This window comes from Semicossyphus pulcher, unplaced genomic scaffold (genome assembly GCF_022749685.1).
Source record: "Semicossyphus pulcher isolate SPU_LCO1_2020_fin unplaced genomic scaffold, fSemPul1.0.p SCAF_18, whole genome shotgun sequence".
Lineage (NCBI taxonomy): Eukaryota > Metazoa > Chordata > Actinopteri > Labriformes > Labridae > Semicossyphus > Semicossyphus pulcher.
This window is the reverse complement of record NW_027211691.1, coordinates 9,873,807-9,888,089: the sequence shown is the minus strand read 5'-3', so window position 1 is coordinate 9,888,089 and position 14,283 is coordinate 9,873,807. Positions and strand designations below refer to the sequence as shown.

At 42.3% G+C, this 14,283-nt stretch overlaps 1 protein-coding gene across 1 annotated transcript in view; it reads right to left on the bottom strand.

The window, feature by feature from the left end:
- The window catches only part of dok6 (docking protein 6), a 58,433-nt gene that overhangs the window by 3,608 nt on the left and 40,542 nt on the right, over positions 1-14,283 (bottom strand). Inside the window, exons 4-7 of the mRNA XM_069667658.1 lie at positions 9,764-9,883; positions 7,238-7,427; positions 6,693-6,855; positions 5,626-5,716 (exon numbers count right to left, since the gene is read on the bottom strand). Of these exons, the coding sequence (XP_069523759.1) occupies positions 5,626-5,716; positions 6,693-6,855; positions 7,238-7,427; positions 9,764-9,883 (564 nt within the window). The remainder of the gene's footprint in view (positions 1-5,625; positions 5,717-6,692; positions 6,856-7,237; positions 7,428-9,763; positions 9,884-14,283) is intronic.

Sequence of the window (14,283 nt, the reverse complement as noted above, 5' to 3'; positions counted from 1 at the left end):
TTGACAAGAGGCATTCCAGGAGGGCTGATATAGAGAACAACATCACAGGGACTTCTCACTCTGCGTATCACTCCGCCTCAGCCAGGTGTTCTGAATACTGTTGATTGACATTACAGCAGACCGTGTATGTTCTCATTGATTAAGCTGGTACCTCTGAATCACACAGCACTTATTTCACTGGTTGCTTGATAAATTGACAGATAAATGTTCAGCATTCAAAGTAGCCGCTCTCTGGTAACTTTTAAGCCCAGTTCAGATCAATGATTCCAAACGCAACGAGTTTCAGAATTTTGCAGAGAAAATTGCAGCGGTGTGAACTGGTTAGTTGCAGAGCGTTCCATGGAGTTGCAAATTATTTGACCTGTCAAATCTCCAAATGCAGTTTTAGAACTAAACCATGTAGCCATTTCACTTCAGCCAATCAGGAAACAGCATAAGTTAGCATAGGCACCCTGTCTCTGGCGCTGCACTAGCCAAAGACGGCTCCAGATCCTCTCTTTCCAAACTCTCTGTCTTCAACGTTTATTAATCAATGTTACAGCTATCATTGCGAGCATGTCACTGTCATCCATTTCTTTTTATAACAATAATAGAAATCCAGCTAGTTAATTGGAGACTGTCAGCTGCATTGCGTTGCGTTGCGTTGCGTTGCGTTGCGTTGATGTGAACGGTCCAGTTTTAGAACGTTTACCATCAGATGTCAGGGGATTCTTTTTGCAGTTGCATCCAGTCTCGTTGCGAATCATTGCTCTGAACTTGCCTTAAAGGCACAAACACAAAGTAGCGAGAGTGCAGGAGAATGTCTTGGTTGCTTGGCAACAAAAGTCCAGTTTCAGTTAAGTTGTGGAACTAGTTGAGTTCAATGACTGTATATATAGATGGACAACGCGTCTCCATCTGCTTTCATTGTACGTAATTGATGCCAAAGTAGCCCCTGCGATAGGCGTTGCCATCTTGCGATGGTGACGTCATACGGAGCCAGAGACTGCGCAGTAGAGATCAGCGAGTGAAGCCGCGGTAGCCACTTCCGCTAACCCAAACACACACTTAACTTACCAAAAAAACAGCAAGGATCCCGCACGCCGGCGTGTTTAATGGCAGAATAGCTTCCCTGTGTTGGTCTGAGGTTAACGTTCACAGGTATGGAAACATTAATGACTGTAGTGATTGTTTTAGTTACGTTTCCACTCGCGGATCGTCCTCCGCTCAGCTCACCAGGAACTGATTGGCTGCAGGAGCCAAATTTGTCAACAGAGCTGTCAATCATCATTTTGACAGCATCAAATAACTAATTAAAAATAAACTTGTCAGAAAACACTTGGGCGTAAATCAGCATGATAATAACTAACTATAATGACAGAAACCATGTTTGAGAAAAATTTATCGGGCGTGTATTTTGATTTTATAGTTTGACTCATGTCCCACCTGTTAACATGGAGGCAGCGGGCTTTATGACCTATACTGCAGCCAGTCAGCAAGGGGCGCCCGAAATGTTTTGGCTTCACTTTTAGGGAGGTGTCATGTCGTCCATCTTTTTATACAGCCTATGGTTGAGTTGGTGGAGCAGAAACTAATAATCTGTTGTTGATTGTTACTTTTTAACATTTGCCGCTTGTATAACTTGTATAAAAGCAATATCACACTCGAGGTTGTGATGTCGTACTGAATATCATAACTGCTGTAATTATCTTCAGCGCTCAGTCTGCAGCCGAGTGCCAAGGACAGAATCACAGCTGTGCTGATATTCAGCATATCACCACTCCCTCTTATGTGATCTTGGTTAATTGGGCCATGTTGCATGCATGTTCTTTGTTAACTTGAGGTTTTGCTTGTTGCAGGAGATGCTCTTGTGCAAAAATCTAAAAAGATCTCTTGCCGTTTTGCACGCATTTTCGAGGCGGTCCCAGCTTTAGTTTGTAGGTTTTTGTTTATATGAGAACATGTTTCGCATCATGAGGTAAAAACATCATCAGTGCAACACTGGCCAGCTATCTCCTGCACGGCGAGAACATAGAAAGTTCTAGACTTGAAACCATCTGTACCTTAATATCTATTTGTAGCATGAAAATGCAGAATCTGTGGGCATGGGACTGGAGTTTGGTATATGTAGTGTTCTGGTTTCTGTTTGTAGTCAGAGTAGTATTGACCAATCACGCATGAGCAGGCTTTGGTTGCATGTGTGGAGAGCAAAAGGGTACCATTCTGGCTCCCATTGGCAGTCACCTGCATGCAAGTGCAGCTAACAATCTGTTCTTAGACGTTCAAGTTGCTAGTAGCACTTTAAAGAATGCAGCACACGGAAAAGGAAGACTTGGCCGGAAGTCCTTCATCACTAACCGCTGGCTACACTGGAAGACCCATATAGTTGGCCCTCAGTTCCAGAGGCTACATGGTGTCAGATGTTAGCTGATGTATTCTGATATTGTCTATACCTCAGTGTTCTTAGTTTGTATCCTGTTTATTTACATTTTGGAAATGTTGCTTTATGAAAGTCACGCTGCTTTGGCTACTTCCTGTTAGCGCTGTACACACACGTTAACCTGAAGAAAACGTCTGAATCTTATATGTATGAGCGAAGATCTGCCTACACTAAGAGCTCTCTGAGTGTAACAAAGAGGACAGAGGATGTCAAAGAGCTGCAGGGAGGTGGAGACCTGCAAACGAGGAATCAATGCAATTACTGTATATGTCCCTCCTCATCTAATAACGTCTGTCAGCTACGTTAAAAGCAGCACCAGCACCTGATGTGTGTGTGTGTGTGTGTGTGTGTGTGTGTTTGTGAGCCTCTCCTGACACGTCTCCCACAGTCCAAAGATCCCGTGTCAAAACGAGAGCTTAACTCCTGTCACTCCCCGGAATCACCTTGTCGTCCCCGTTGTCTGACGAGACCTTTTTCTGCTGCGTCCTCAAACACACTGATGCATTCAATTTATTCATGGGAGAGGAGGGGGAGATAATGTGCGTGAGCAGGAGGAGGTGGAGGGTTGTTCTGAATCGGACGGACACACGGAGAAAGTGTGGGAGGAGCGGTGGAGATGCCAGGGTGATGGATGAGAGAGGAGCTCCTCTGCTCAGCAGAGTTTGGAGAGGAAGAGTTTAAAAGAAGGAGAGTTTACAGAGACTGAGCCCATAAATAATGACCCTGAGGTGTGTTTATGAGTTAAAAACATGTTGGTGTTTGGAGGAGAGGACTTATATTCTGCTTTTAAGCTTATCAGGCTACAATTAAATGATAATGAAAAAAAAACACAAACACCCGCCGCAGCCTTTCAAAAGAAAGCGATGACGTCAGAGCGACTTTCATCTTCTCGCCTGGCGTTCTCTTCGGCTCTATCAGTGAGAGCCAAAAGGCCCATAATCCTCAGATATGTCTACTAATCAACTAATAACATAGACAGAGAATAATCTCATCAGCTCACTAATCACCTTTCTGCCTCTGGTCTACATACAGACACGAACACATACACAAACACACCCTTTCTGTGTGTCCACTAAGTGAATCGCTCTGATAGTTCATAGAAGAAAATGTTAAAAATTCAGTTCATAAAGAAACGTAAAATCTGAACTGATCTGTTATTCATGTTTATCACACGGCTGTGTTAAATACTTGAGTCTGGTTAACTACGACATTCCGAGGTCAGTTATTTCTCGGTAACAGACCGTTGCTATGAAGAACAGACCGTTGCTAGGGATTCAGCTCTAACCACACAATCCGGATGACTAACTGTAATCATATCAATCCGCCCAAAGAAGATGAAACCTGCTCACCCTGTCAGGGTTCCATACTGCGGTAACAGCCTGCTCACTGTACATCATCCCTTACATGAATCATAGTCAATATTTAGGCAAATGTGAGGTTCAAAACTGATCCGTTCATGTTACCAGTTGTCGTGCTCCTTTATTCGTTGTTTAAGACCATCCTGTATTGTAACGGTACATTTTACCAGACTCTTAGTTCAGTTTCTGTTATGGACCTTCTTCAAGCATCAAACTCACAATATGAAACATCTTTGTACTGAAACCACAGGAAGCGACAACCAAACAAAAGAGCAGACAAATCACAAACACATGCGGTACAACAATATTAACTGATCGAAATGAAAGAATCAGTTCAGGTCAAAATGAAAAATGGGAGAGCACCACAAGTGAATATTAGCTAAATAAATACAAATCAGTAATGAAAGGAAGCAGATCAGACAAAGTCCAAATGTCGTGTTTTTTCTTTCAGGGCCAGTTCGCCGATTTTCAACCTCAGTCCTATCATGCTTTTTTAGACCAGTGGTTCCCAACTTGGGGTTTGGGCCCCTCTTCAAGGCGGCACCAAAGATCGCTGGGGGTGCACGAGGCTTTGTCTGCACTGTGATTGTGAAGACTAGATTTGCATGTTTTGACATACATTCATACCTGCATGCCGAAATGCCTACATCCACCTATTGAAATGTATCTGAAAGTGTTTTTTATAATAATAACTACTGATAACTTTGATAAACTAAAACAACAAAGAACTACAGGCTAATTGGTGTTAATTTTTGCCAATAAAGATTTGGAATGAATGACTTTATTGTTTTGGTGTATGTGTGTACAGGGGCTCAGCCTTTCTTAGATACAAGCAGAGCTCCAAGGAAAAAAGGTTGGGAACCACTGTTTAAGACAATCCACCGGTATATCGTATTTCGTATTCTGTCCCGCTCTGAGCCATTGCCTGCAGCGATCAAAGTGGTAGTATTTCACTCCAGCGTCTCTCGCTGGGCCGTTCCTTTCAGAGTGAGGGGCGCAATGCACGCTGGGTGTTGTAGGAATGTAGTACGGGCGAAACCACAAGCTGTTTGTACAACTTTCTCCACAGCTATGGCGCCAATTTCAAATATTCTTGCTTCCATTGATTACAGAGAACACCAGCATTGACTGACAGTGGCTTTTCCAGGGGAGAATAGCTGCTTTAAGGTTTTGCTTCCTCTTGTATTGCAGCCCATGGCGTAAGTATACTGTACAGATGTTCGTGTTGCATATTGGGGGTCAAATGACAAAAGGATTTGAAGGTTTGTCGGTAGTAGTTGGGAATAAATAAGGACAAATCCAAGATGAACAATTAAAAAAGAAAATGTACATTGTGTGAAAAAAATCACTATAGACGGTGTGATTTAGATGTCAAAGGGCAAAGGTCACCATCATAGCAGCCTAAGCAAAGACATTTTCTTCCGTATCTCTTGTGACTCCTTGTTAGCAAACAACCTGAATGCTGACAGTGTCGTCTGCATGATTTAATTTTCAGAGGCACCTGTCTTGTGTGCAGCACGCAGGCCAAACTCAGAAGAAGGCCAACTATTAGTCTGTGATTTTTAATTGATGATGATGGAAAATGTGTTTGTTGGAATATTGGGATAGTTTTGTGTCTGGAAAATAAGTAATTTTAATGAGAGTCATTGAGTATTTATTGGTTTGAAAATAATATTGCATCTCTCTTCCTCATGTTGTGCGTCAGTGTGGACAATATTGCCTCAATCTCTTCACCCTGCCTTACTCTTTCTCTCTGTCTTTCCTTCACTCCTCACGTTCCCACTGACGGAATCAGGTAAAGATACAGCCATGCTTTGCGTGACATAATTAGTAACTTGATGCCCGTACCTTGGTAACTGTAGAGATCTCCCACGCTGTTCTGACGCGTGATGTGCTGCCAGTAGGCGCTGCGTGGCAGGGAGATTGACTTGGTTAGCGTCTCTCTGGAGTGGATCTGAAACAAGCAGAGAAAACTTACAGTGTCTCTCACTTCCTGTCACTCTCAGTCAGTCACTCACAACGGGGGGAAATTGCTCTATGTCTGACAGTAAACAAAGAGCGTGCATAGTAGGGTATATTGCAGGATGAATGGCGTGTTTCCTCTCTGAATGGGTGTTCGGTGGAGGAGATGAGGATGCATTTGGGATTATGATGTTGTGCTGCTGGGTGATGTGTTTTAGATTGTTATGGGCTGTGTGAAAGGCAGACTATGACTTCCAATATAAGAGAACCAGTGTTTTTACTTAGTAGCATGAGGCAGATTAGCATGTTTAATGCTAATTCCCCCTCTTTCAGCAACTGCAAGTGGTCAGTTTGGTGTAGCTGTCCGTGTGATTTATAGAGCTGAGGCTAAATGCTGCATTTAGAAATGTTCCCAAATAGTGGGGTCCAAGTGCATGGCCATATGGTCAAGGCTCATCAAACACTAGGCAGGCCTACATAAATAAAGAATACAGATGATAGCAGGGAGGGGGGGGAGGGGGGGGGGGGGGGCGGGAAGGAAGGAAGGAAGGAAGGAAGGGATAGACGGGTGTTGTGATGGAAGGAGGGAGCGGAGGCCAAGACCGTGGGGAGTCGGCTGGGGCTCCTGGTCCAAGACAGCACAAGGCGATACCTAGAGATGAATGTATGATGTCGTGTGTGAAAAACATGATTTATTGCTGCTGTGTTCATCTGTTTCTAAAAATAATTCTGGACGGCCTCTGTGACGTGCTGTTTTGATCAACGTAAATCAAACACACAGCAAAGAAATCATTGAAACAATAGGGAGAAAGATTATTTGCCTGTGTGTACAAATGCAGTCATACAAAATCAATAGACATGATTCTTGCAACAGGATAAATAGGGACACAGTAGCTGTTTGTAATGTTCACAATACCAGTATAAAAGTATGGGCTTTATTGTAGCAGAAAAACAACCAAAAATGTGAAAAATTCTACCTGGGAGCTCTTCTCCATCTCCTCCATCATCCTCTCGTGCTGCTGGGCGATGGCCAGCGTGGCCGAGTGGACCCGCTGGTAGATCATCTCCCCCTCCCGCGTCTGGAACGTGAACAAACCCTCTCCTGTGTCACACATCCTGCGCCAGGAACACACACACAGAGACAGAGAGAAGTGCACACGCTTTGATCGTGCTCGCTCTTGGATTGCTGATTTACAAATGTGCATGGTTGAATGTGCACTTACAGAGAGGCGCACTGATATAATAGCCCACTGAAGTCAAACACGCTCACACATGCGCGAGTAGATACAGTACACAAACAAAGACACGCATTCACAGAGGAACCTGTCACATCAATGCCTGAAGGGATCTGCGGCAAACGTTGACATCCTGGGATGTTTTTGGAGTCGCTTTGTTGAAGTTTTTACAACACTTCCAAAAGTTTCCTTTTCATCCCGCCGCCTTACTTCAGTCAAACAGACACACAAGACAAGAAGCATGTATCTGTATGCACACACACCTTCCAGATTCAAAAGTAAACCAAGTGGAGTCTCGTCCGTATCTGCGCAGGGAGCTGAGAGGCCACATGACGAGTTTGAGGCGAGCGTTGTGGATGTCCCACAGGTAGATGTTTTCATGTGTGATCTGCATGGTGCACTCCCCGTAGATGTCCAGGTTTGGCGTGGGCATCAGGTACACGTTGAAACGTTCTGGAAAGATTCACCAAAATACATTTTCATAGAAGGATTACAAAGATACAAACATGTAGAACTCAAAGATGGGACATTTTTAAACAGACAAAAGACTAAATACATACAGTGTTGAAGGATGAGTTCATTTAAATAGTGGACTAACATATTACAATTTACTTACATATCGAAATAAGCCTTGTGGACTGTTGTAGTTTTGCCTACGTTTCAAAATGTCTGTCTCTATCTCAGTCCAATGGGGCTGAACAAAAGTAATAGGTTAAGTTACACGATGTTAGTTATGCTAGCTAGTTAGCATGCTAGCTACTTGTTGCTAGGCAACAGGAGCGGTGTTTGGTGATGCAAGGGTAAGGGCGGGAACAGCTGGTGATGCAAACAGGAAATCCTCCGTAGACCAGACAGTGTAATTTCAGTGTACGCAGGCTATGAATGACGCATCCTCCGTAGACCACCTCCTTAGAAGGCTGCAGCCCCTGGATTGGGACATGGCTATTGTCCTTGATAATCTAGGTAATTCACTGGACACACTATGAATAGTTGTAAATACACTTAGTTAAACACTTAATTACTTTCTTGCCAGGAGTTAAAAGAGAATATCTGTGGGCTAAATATGTTGAGCAAGCTACAGCCGGGCGGCGCGTTAGCTAAGCCAAGCACATGGACTGGACAGGGAGAAATAGCTAGCATGGCTCCATTTGAAGGTTACTAAATCTGCTTATTATTACCTCTAAAGCTGACAAATTAACAAGTACAATGCTAAGTGCTTAGAAGGCAGGTTATAAGCTAATACTCTCCTGGCTGTAGATTGAGAAGTAGTAACAATCTTTTCTCCCAGCAAGAGAGCAAAGTATGTTTTTTAAATGCGAACCTCTTCTTTTTTGTGACTGCATTTTAAGTTGTTGTTTCTTCAGCTTACAAATATCTGTATCAGTACAAATTTGAAAATCTTTACTGCTAGCAAAAAGCATAAACGTTAGGCTAAACTGTATCACTCTGGATAGGCAGCTTTGTTTAAATGAAAAAGAGGGGCTACAAGGAGCCTATGGATTATTTAAGCAATAATCATTCGTCTAACATAATATATATTAACAGTAAATTATAAATGTGGCAAAGAAGAGTAAAACAACCGTAAAGATGGTCTAACTAGCCACCCAGAGAGCTGGACATCAAGGAGCGAAATCTGCCTGTTCACATTAAACTAATTCTCTGAGGCAGGCAGGGAAAGGAAGAGGGACAGAGGTCTCCATAATCTAAATTAGTTCTCACTAATTATGCTTAATGATTCAAAATAAGCCATGTGTCGGCAGTGGATAGGAAATGGCAATGTCATAGTGAGGCGTATTTTTAGGGACAGTGAAAATGAACTCTGATCTAATTATCTGCCCCTGCTGTTTGGGGAGGGCGACTAATTGAAACACCGTTGAAGGCCCCGAGCTTCTTGTTTCATTCACTCTCACAGGCAGCAGAGGAGCTGGCTCTGTTTGTCTCACTAACACTCTGATGCAAGTTTTCGTGTGAGCAACAAACAGCAGGACTTCTGCCGCAAGAGGAGGACGAGGAATTGTGTAGCTGCAGTCGGTTTGTTCACCGCAGCGCCGTTGAAAACTTGTGTATGGAAATCTAAAATAAATGGGCTGGAGTTATGTCAGCGAATACAATTTCAGTTTACAGCTGCAGTGAAATGAAATGGGCTGAAATGACGCCAGATTCTTTTCAATTAACTGCCCTTTTACAACTTTAAACTGCTCTTCTTTGCCTGTTGCCTTTTCAATTTCCTCCGTGAGTTTACAAATTACACAGAGAATGAGCTCCACTGTGATAGCAGCGCCCTGTTGTCCCCACTCCTTCCCGTTTCTATTTCCTGTGAGTGGAATACGTGGGGAAGCACATTTATTTCACATGGCTTTAGGAGCCATAATCTCATCCATCTCTGTGACAAGCTTCATTATGAGGGAAGCCAGTGATGCACAGCACTTCTCATTAGGCCTGGAACAGAGCCCTGACCACAGCCTGTGACCTGTGCTCTAACTCACACACACACGGGTTTCCGTCAACACACACACACACACCAAAGCGGACTTCAGAAGTTGAACCAACATGTGCTAATGTTACTAAAGACGGTAACAGGGGACTTTCGGATCAGGTATTGACAAAAACTGGCCCTAATTAACTAGGCCTAATTGGACAGGCCTGTTCTGCTCCCTTAAACCTCTGAGGGCTCGGTTGCATTAACACATACGGGCTCGGACTGCAACTGGTAAATGCTTGGTGGCCGGAGTGAGAGAGATTGACCCTGAATGGCTGTCTGTGTTAGCAGGGACTAATTGGGCACTCACCGTTCTGCTCCCGCTGCACCCCCGCTGCTAACAGGTCTGGTTCTCCCAGGCTGATGTCGTTGAGACGGCTGCCGAGGCACTCCACGCATAGCAGCTTACACCATTCCTCCGCATCCAGCTCTGCACAGAACAGCACAGTGTTAATGCATGTCCAGCATCAAACACACACACACACCTCCTCCATAACACTGCAGCTTTAATAAAACATACTGTTCAGATTATACGACCATAACTGTGCTGCCTGTACTGTGTTTACACATGCACGTGCACATAAATCACCCAATGAATTTCAGACGAAAATGCGTCACATACAGGACATGAGTGCAGCTAACAGTATCTAGGGGAGAGAAAAATCCATCTCATCGATTAGGTGCAGATTAAAAGAGGAGGTGGGTTTAGCCAAAGCCAACGACAGATGAATGCAAGGTTTCTCCCCCCTCCTTTGCCAGTACGCAGTTCAAAGGCTGTACAATAAAAGTAGCTCTGCTAGAACAATATGGCAACAGTCAGAATTGAAACTGGTGGTAATTTAGTCAGACAATCAATAAGCTATTTTCCAAATTAAAAGGAGGCTTTAGCTACAGCTTGGTAATTGGAAGGGAAATGTACTCAGGAAATAAAGTATATTTCAGGAGACTGCGATGGCAAAGTCACACTTTTTTGCTGAACAAAATTGATTCCAATTACATATCAGTACATTTAATATGAAGCTAGCACCACCAGCCATTTAGATTAGCTTAACACAAGACTGAAAAATATGAAGCTACAGCCAGGAGAAGGTTAGCTACCAGCACCAACTCACTCATTAACATTTTATTTCTTGTTTGTTTCATCAATACTTAAGACAGAGCACCAAACGCGAAGTGTTAGCTTAGCTAACAGGCTGTTTGCAGAAGGTTAGCTTAGCTTAGCTCAGCACAAAAATAGCAAGCGGGGGATACAGCTGGCCTTGCATTCTCCCCAAGGTTACAAAAACAACCTGGCTGCCAGAACCATAGGCTGTATAAAAAGATGGACGACATGACAGCTCCCCAAAAGAAGCCAAAAAAAATCTCTATCGCTCCCTGCTGACTGGCTGCAGTATAGGTCATAAACCCCGCCTCCTCCATTTTAACTGATTGGACAAAATACACGTCAAATACATTTTTCTTAAACATGGTTTCTGTTAGTTCTTATAATGCTGATTTATGTCCAAGTGTTAATTTTTCTGAGAAATTTAGTTTTTAGTTTTAATTAATTATTTGAAGCTATAAACAGGGTCTAACGCCATGACTGACAGCTCTGTTGACAAATCAGGCTCCTGCAGCCAATATGTTCCGTATCAGCAGATTAGAGGAGGAACGGCGTGAGTAAACATAACTAACACTAACACTGTAGTCAGTGAACTTTCCATAACTGTGAATATCTGCTTCAGACCAACACAAGAAGCTGTCCTGATGTTGAATGTGCCAACTTGAGGGATCGGGCTCCAAATGGGCAGGATGGTAGCACCCACTTCAGGGGGTATTTTGGCTTCATTCTTGTACCATGAGAGGAGGTGGAGACGCGTCATCAATCTTAAATACAGCCAGGGCCAGAACCAGCTCAGTGATGTATGTTATTTTCTGTTTGATTGATCAGTACTTAAGGAAAAAGCACAAAATGCTGGGGTTTTATGGGGTGTTAGCTAAGCTAACCGGCTGTCTGCAGCAGCTAATACCATGAGAACAGTATAAATGTTCTCGTCAAACTCTCAGCGAGAAAGCAATGTAGGACTAATCCTTTTAAGGTTCATGGTAAGACCAGTACTAGGACTAGTTTTAGGGACTAAGCTTAAAGGGGGGAGGGTGTTTATTTTAAGACTGAATTCTTGCATTGGAGGCTAAATGGAGTCAAATGATTTCATGAATCATATATGGGGGCCTGCGTGGCACTTTGTTGTTTGTGAATACAAGTTTCCCTTCCAATTTAGTCAGAAAAAATAGTATTTACAGCGCAGGAAATTTTCAATTGTCTTTGTGAGCTTTTGGTGGAGAGTTACTGAAGCATGAAATGAGCCAAATGCCGGAGTTGGTTATCTTTCTGAAGCTCCTTAACTCCAGGCTCACCAAGGCCAGCAATGTGCACCGACAGACGTGTTGAAGAGCAGGAACTGCACAATGTTTCGCCGTCTATTAATCAAAAGTCAGTGCGTGCTTATGTAATATGTGCTGAGGTAATTTCCCTTCATTCACTTCAAACTAGCTCGGGTAATATCTAACAGCCTGTTTGTCTGATCAACCCTGGTGTCCAATGGGACAGATATACAAGTTTGCAGGGTGAAGGAAAGGTCTGCTGCCGCCTGAAGCGCTTCATTCACACAAAGCAGAAATACAGACGCGCACACACTCACAGGCAGCTCTGCACTACAGCTCCCTGCTCATACCTCTCAAGATTCAGCTCATTCAGAGTCACTATGGACTTTAAGTGCCTCTAAACTCCCACAATTTTAAGGCCAGTGAGTGGAAAATCGGCTAAACAAACACTTCATCAGCACGGAGGCAGCCTCGCTCGTCTATGTGCCACGCATGAAGAAATATGGTGCTGCGTGTGTGGAGGTGGAGGTGGGATAGGATGGAGTGTGTGAGGATGCAAGAAAACAACAGGATGAGGTTAGAGGAGAGAAGATGTGAGAATTGAATCAGGAGAAAGTCAGGATCCTTTGTCTTTCCTGATTACAGCAGCAGGCTGCAGTTATACAGACTAATCTAATGAATAATGTTGTCTGCAGAGTTTCTTTGGACCTGATTCTGCTGAGGAATATCAGGCTATATCCATCTGCAGGTCAGAGTCTGTCTTTATCTTTTTGTGTTGCACATTTGACGGGTGCTCTCAAAGCACACAACTGTCAAAACGTGTAAGATCTGTTACCTTCTTTTGCTCAGTGCCTTGTTTCTTTGACAGCACACTAAACAACAGAGCGCTGCTTGAGTGGAGGCATCAAAGATTATTTTTAAAATTACAATATCCGCATTCATCATGAGGCCTTTTTACTTTAATTCCCCTTTTTTTAATTTAACACTGCAATAATATTTGGCTTGCTTTGATGTCTGTCCGTAAATGTGTTACTTTCCAACTGACGTGCAGTTTTCAGATCGAAACACTCATTGACATCGCACTGTAGTGGAGTGGCTGTTAGCTTTCAGATTAGCCAAGTTAGCTCTCAGCTGTAACAGGCAACTTCAGCTCTGGAATACATTTTTCTTTTATAACTACATCTAAAGATGAAAAAATACATTTAACCCTTATTTCCCTTCTGGACTTATATATACATATATGTATATATACATATACATATATATATATATATATATGTATATATGTATATATACATATATATATATATATATATATATATATATATATATACATATATATATAATTCTAATGTATTTTTGAATCACGTTGGTAAAGTTTGTTTCTTTTGTAAAATTTTATACATATATACATATAAATATGTTTTAATCTAATTATTTTTCTTCCAAGGACCCCTCATAATTGTAACACCAATTAAGCATCTGCTTAATACCATTATAGGGCTGCACCTAACGCAATTTTTTTTAATCAGTTCGATTAGTAGATTAATCTAAAGACTAATTTATGAATTATTCTAAATATTTTTCTTTTTAAGATTGCCCTTTTTTTTGTCTCCAATTTCCACATCACTGTATGATGATTAATAATGATAAAATGTATAATAATAAACAAAAAAAAGTAATAATAATAGAAGGCTATTATTGTCAGATGTCAGATCAGAAAAAAATACTGGACGATTGCTACGACACATATTCATTTTATTACTGTATGTCAAAGCATCCCTTTCCCTGAACTTTAGAATCAGTATTTTTATCTAAGTACTTCCTTGATACGAGCAGGGTGAGCTTATTAAACAACAGAAGGTACGAGGCTACTTCAAAACATAAATCAATTACTGATGTCAAAATTGTGTATATTTTTGTCAATTTGTGTTTTTATTCTGTGTCGGTTTCTGTCTGAAGCACTTTGGGGATGTAAAGGTGCTTATCAGTAAAGTTGAGTTCAAATTTTGTGCTTAGTATCCTAGTGTCCATTCTCTTATTATCATTCATATTATTTACAATTAAAAAAAACTATGGTTACTAGGGCCTGACCAGGATAGAACAGAATGTGATGTAGAATTAGAATGTAACTTTCAATTCTTAGAATGTGACTTTCAAGTCAGAATTCAGAACCTTCAGCTTCAGGACTGAAGGCGCTAAAACATTTGACACAAACCCTCTCCCTACAAGCCACGTCTTGATCATCTTTAGTTCTGTCGTTAGTATTTTAACTGTTGCTTCTTACAAGCCTGTCGATACAATGGATTCCTGTACATCGCAGGTGCACACTTCCTCTGTGGAAGATACATTTTTAAGCCTTCCTCTCCCTGCTGCTGTCACTGTCAGCAGTGAGCTGGCTGAGGATCTGCTCGTCCAGGTTCTGCTGAGGCTGAACCCGCTGAGGAGCTTCACTGGACCTCACCT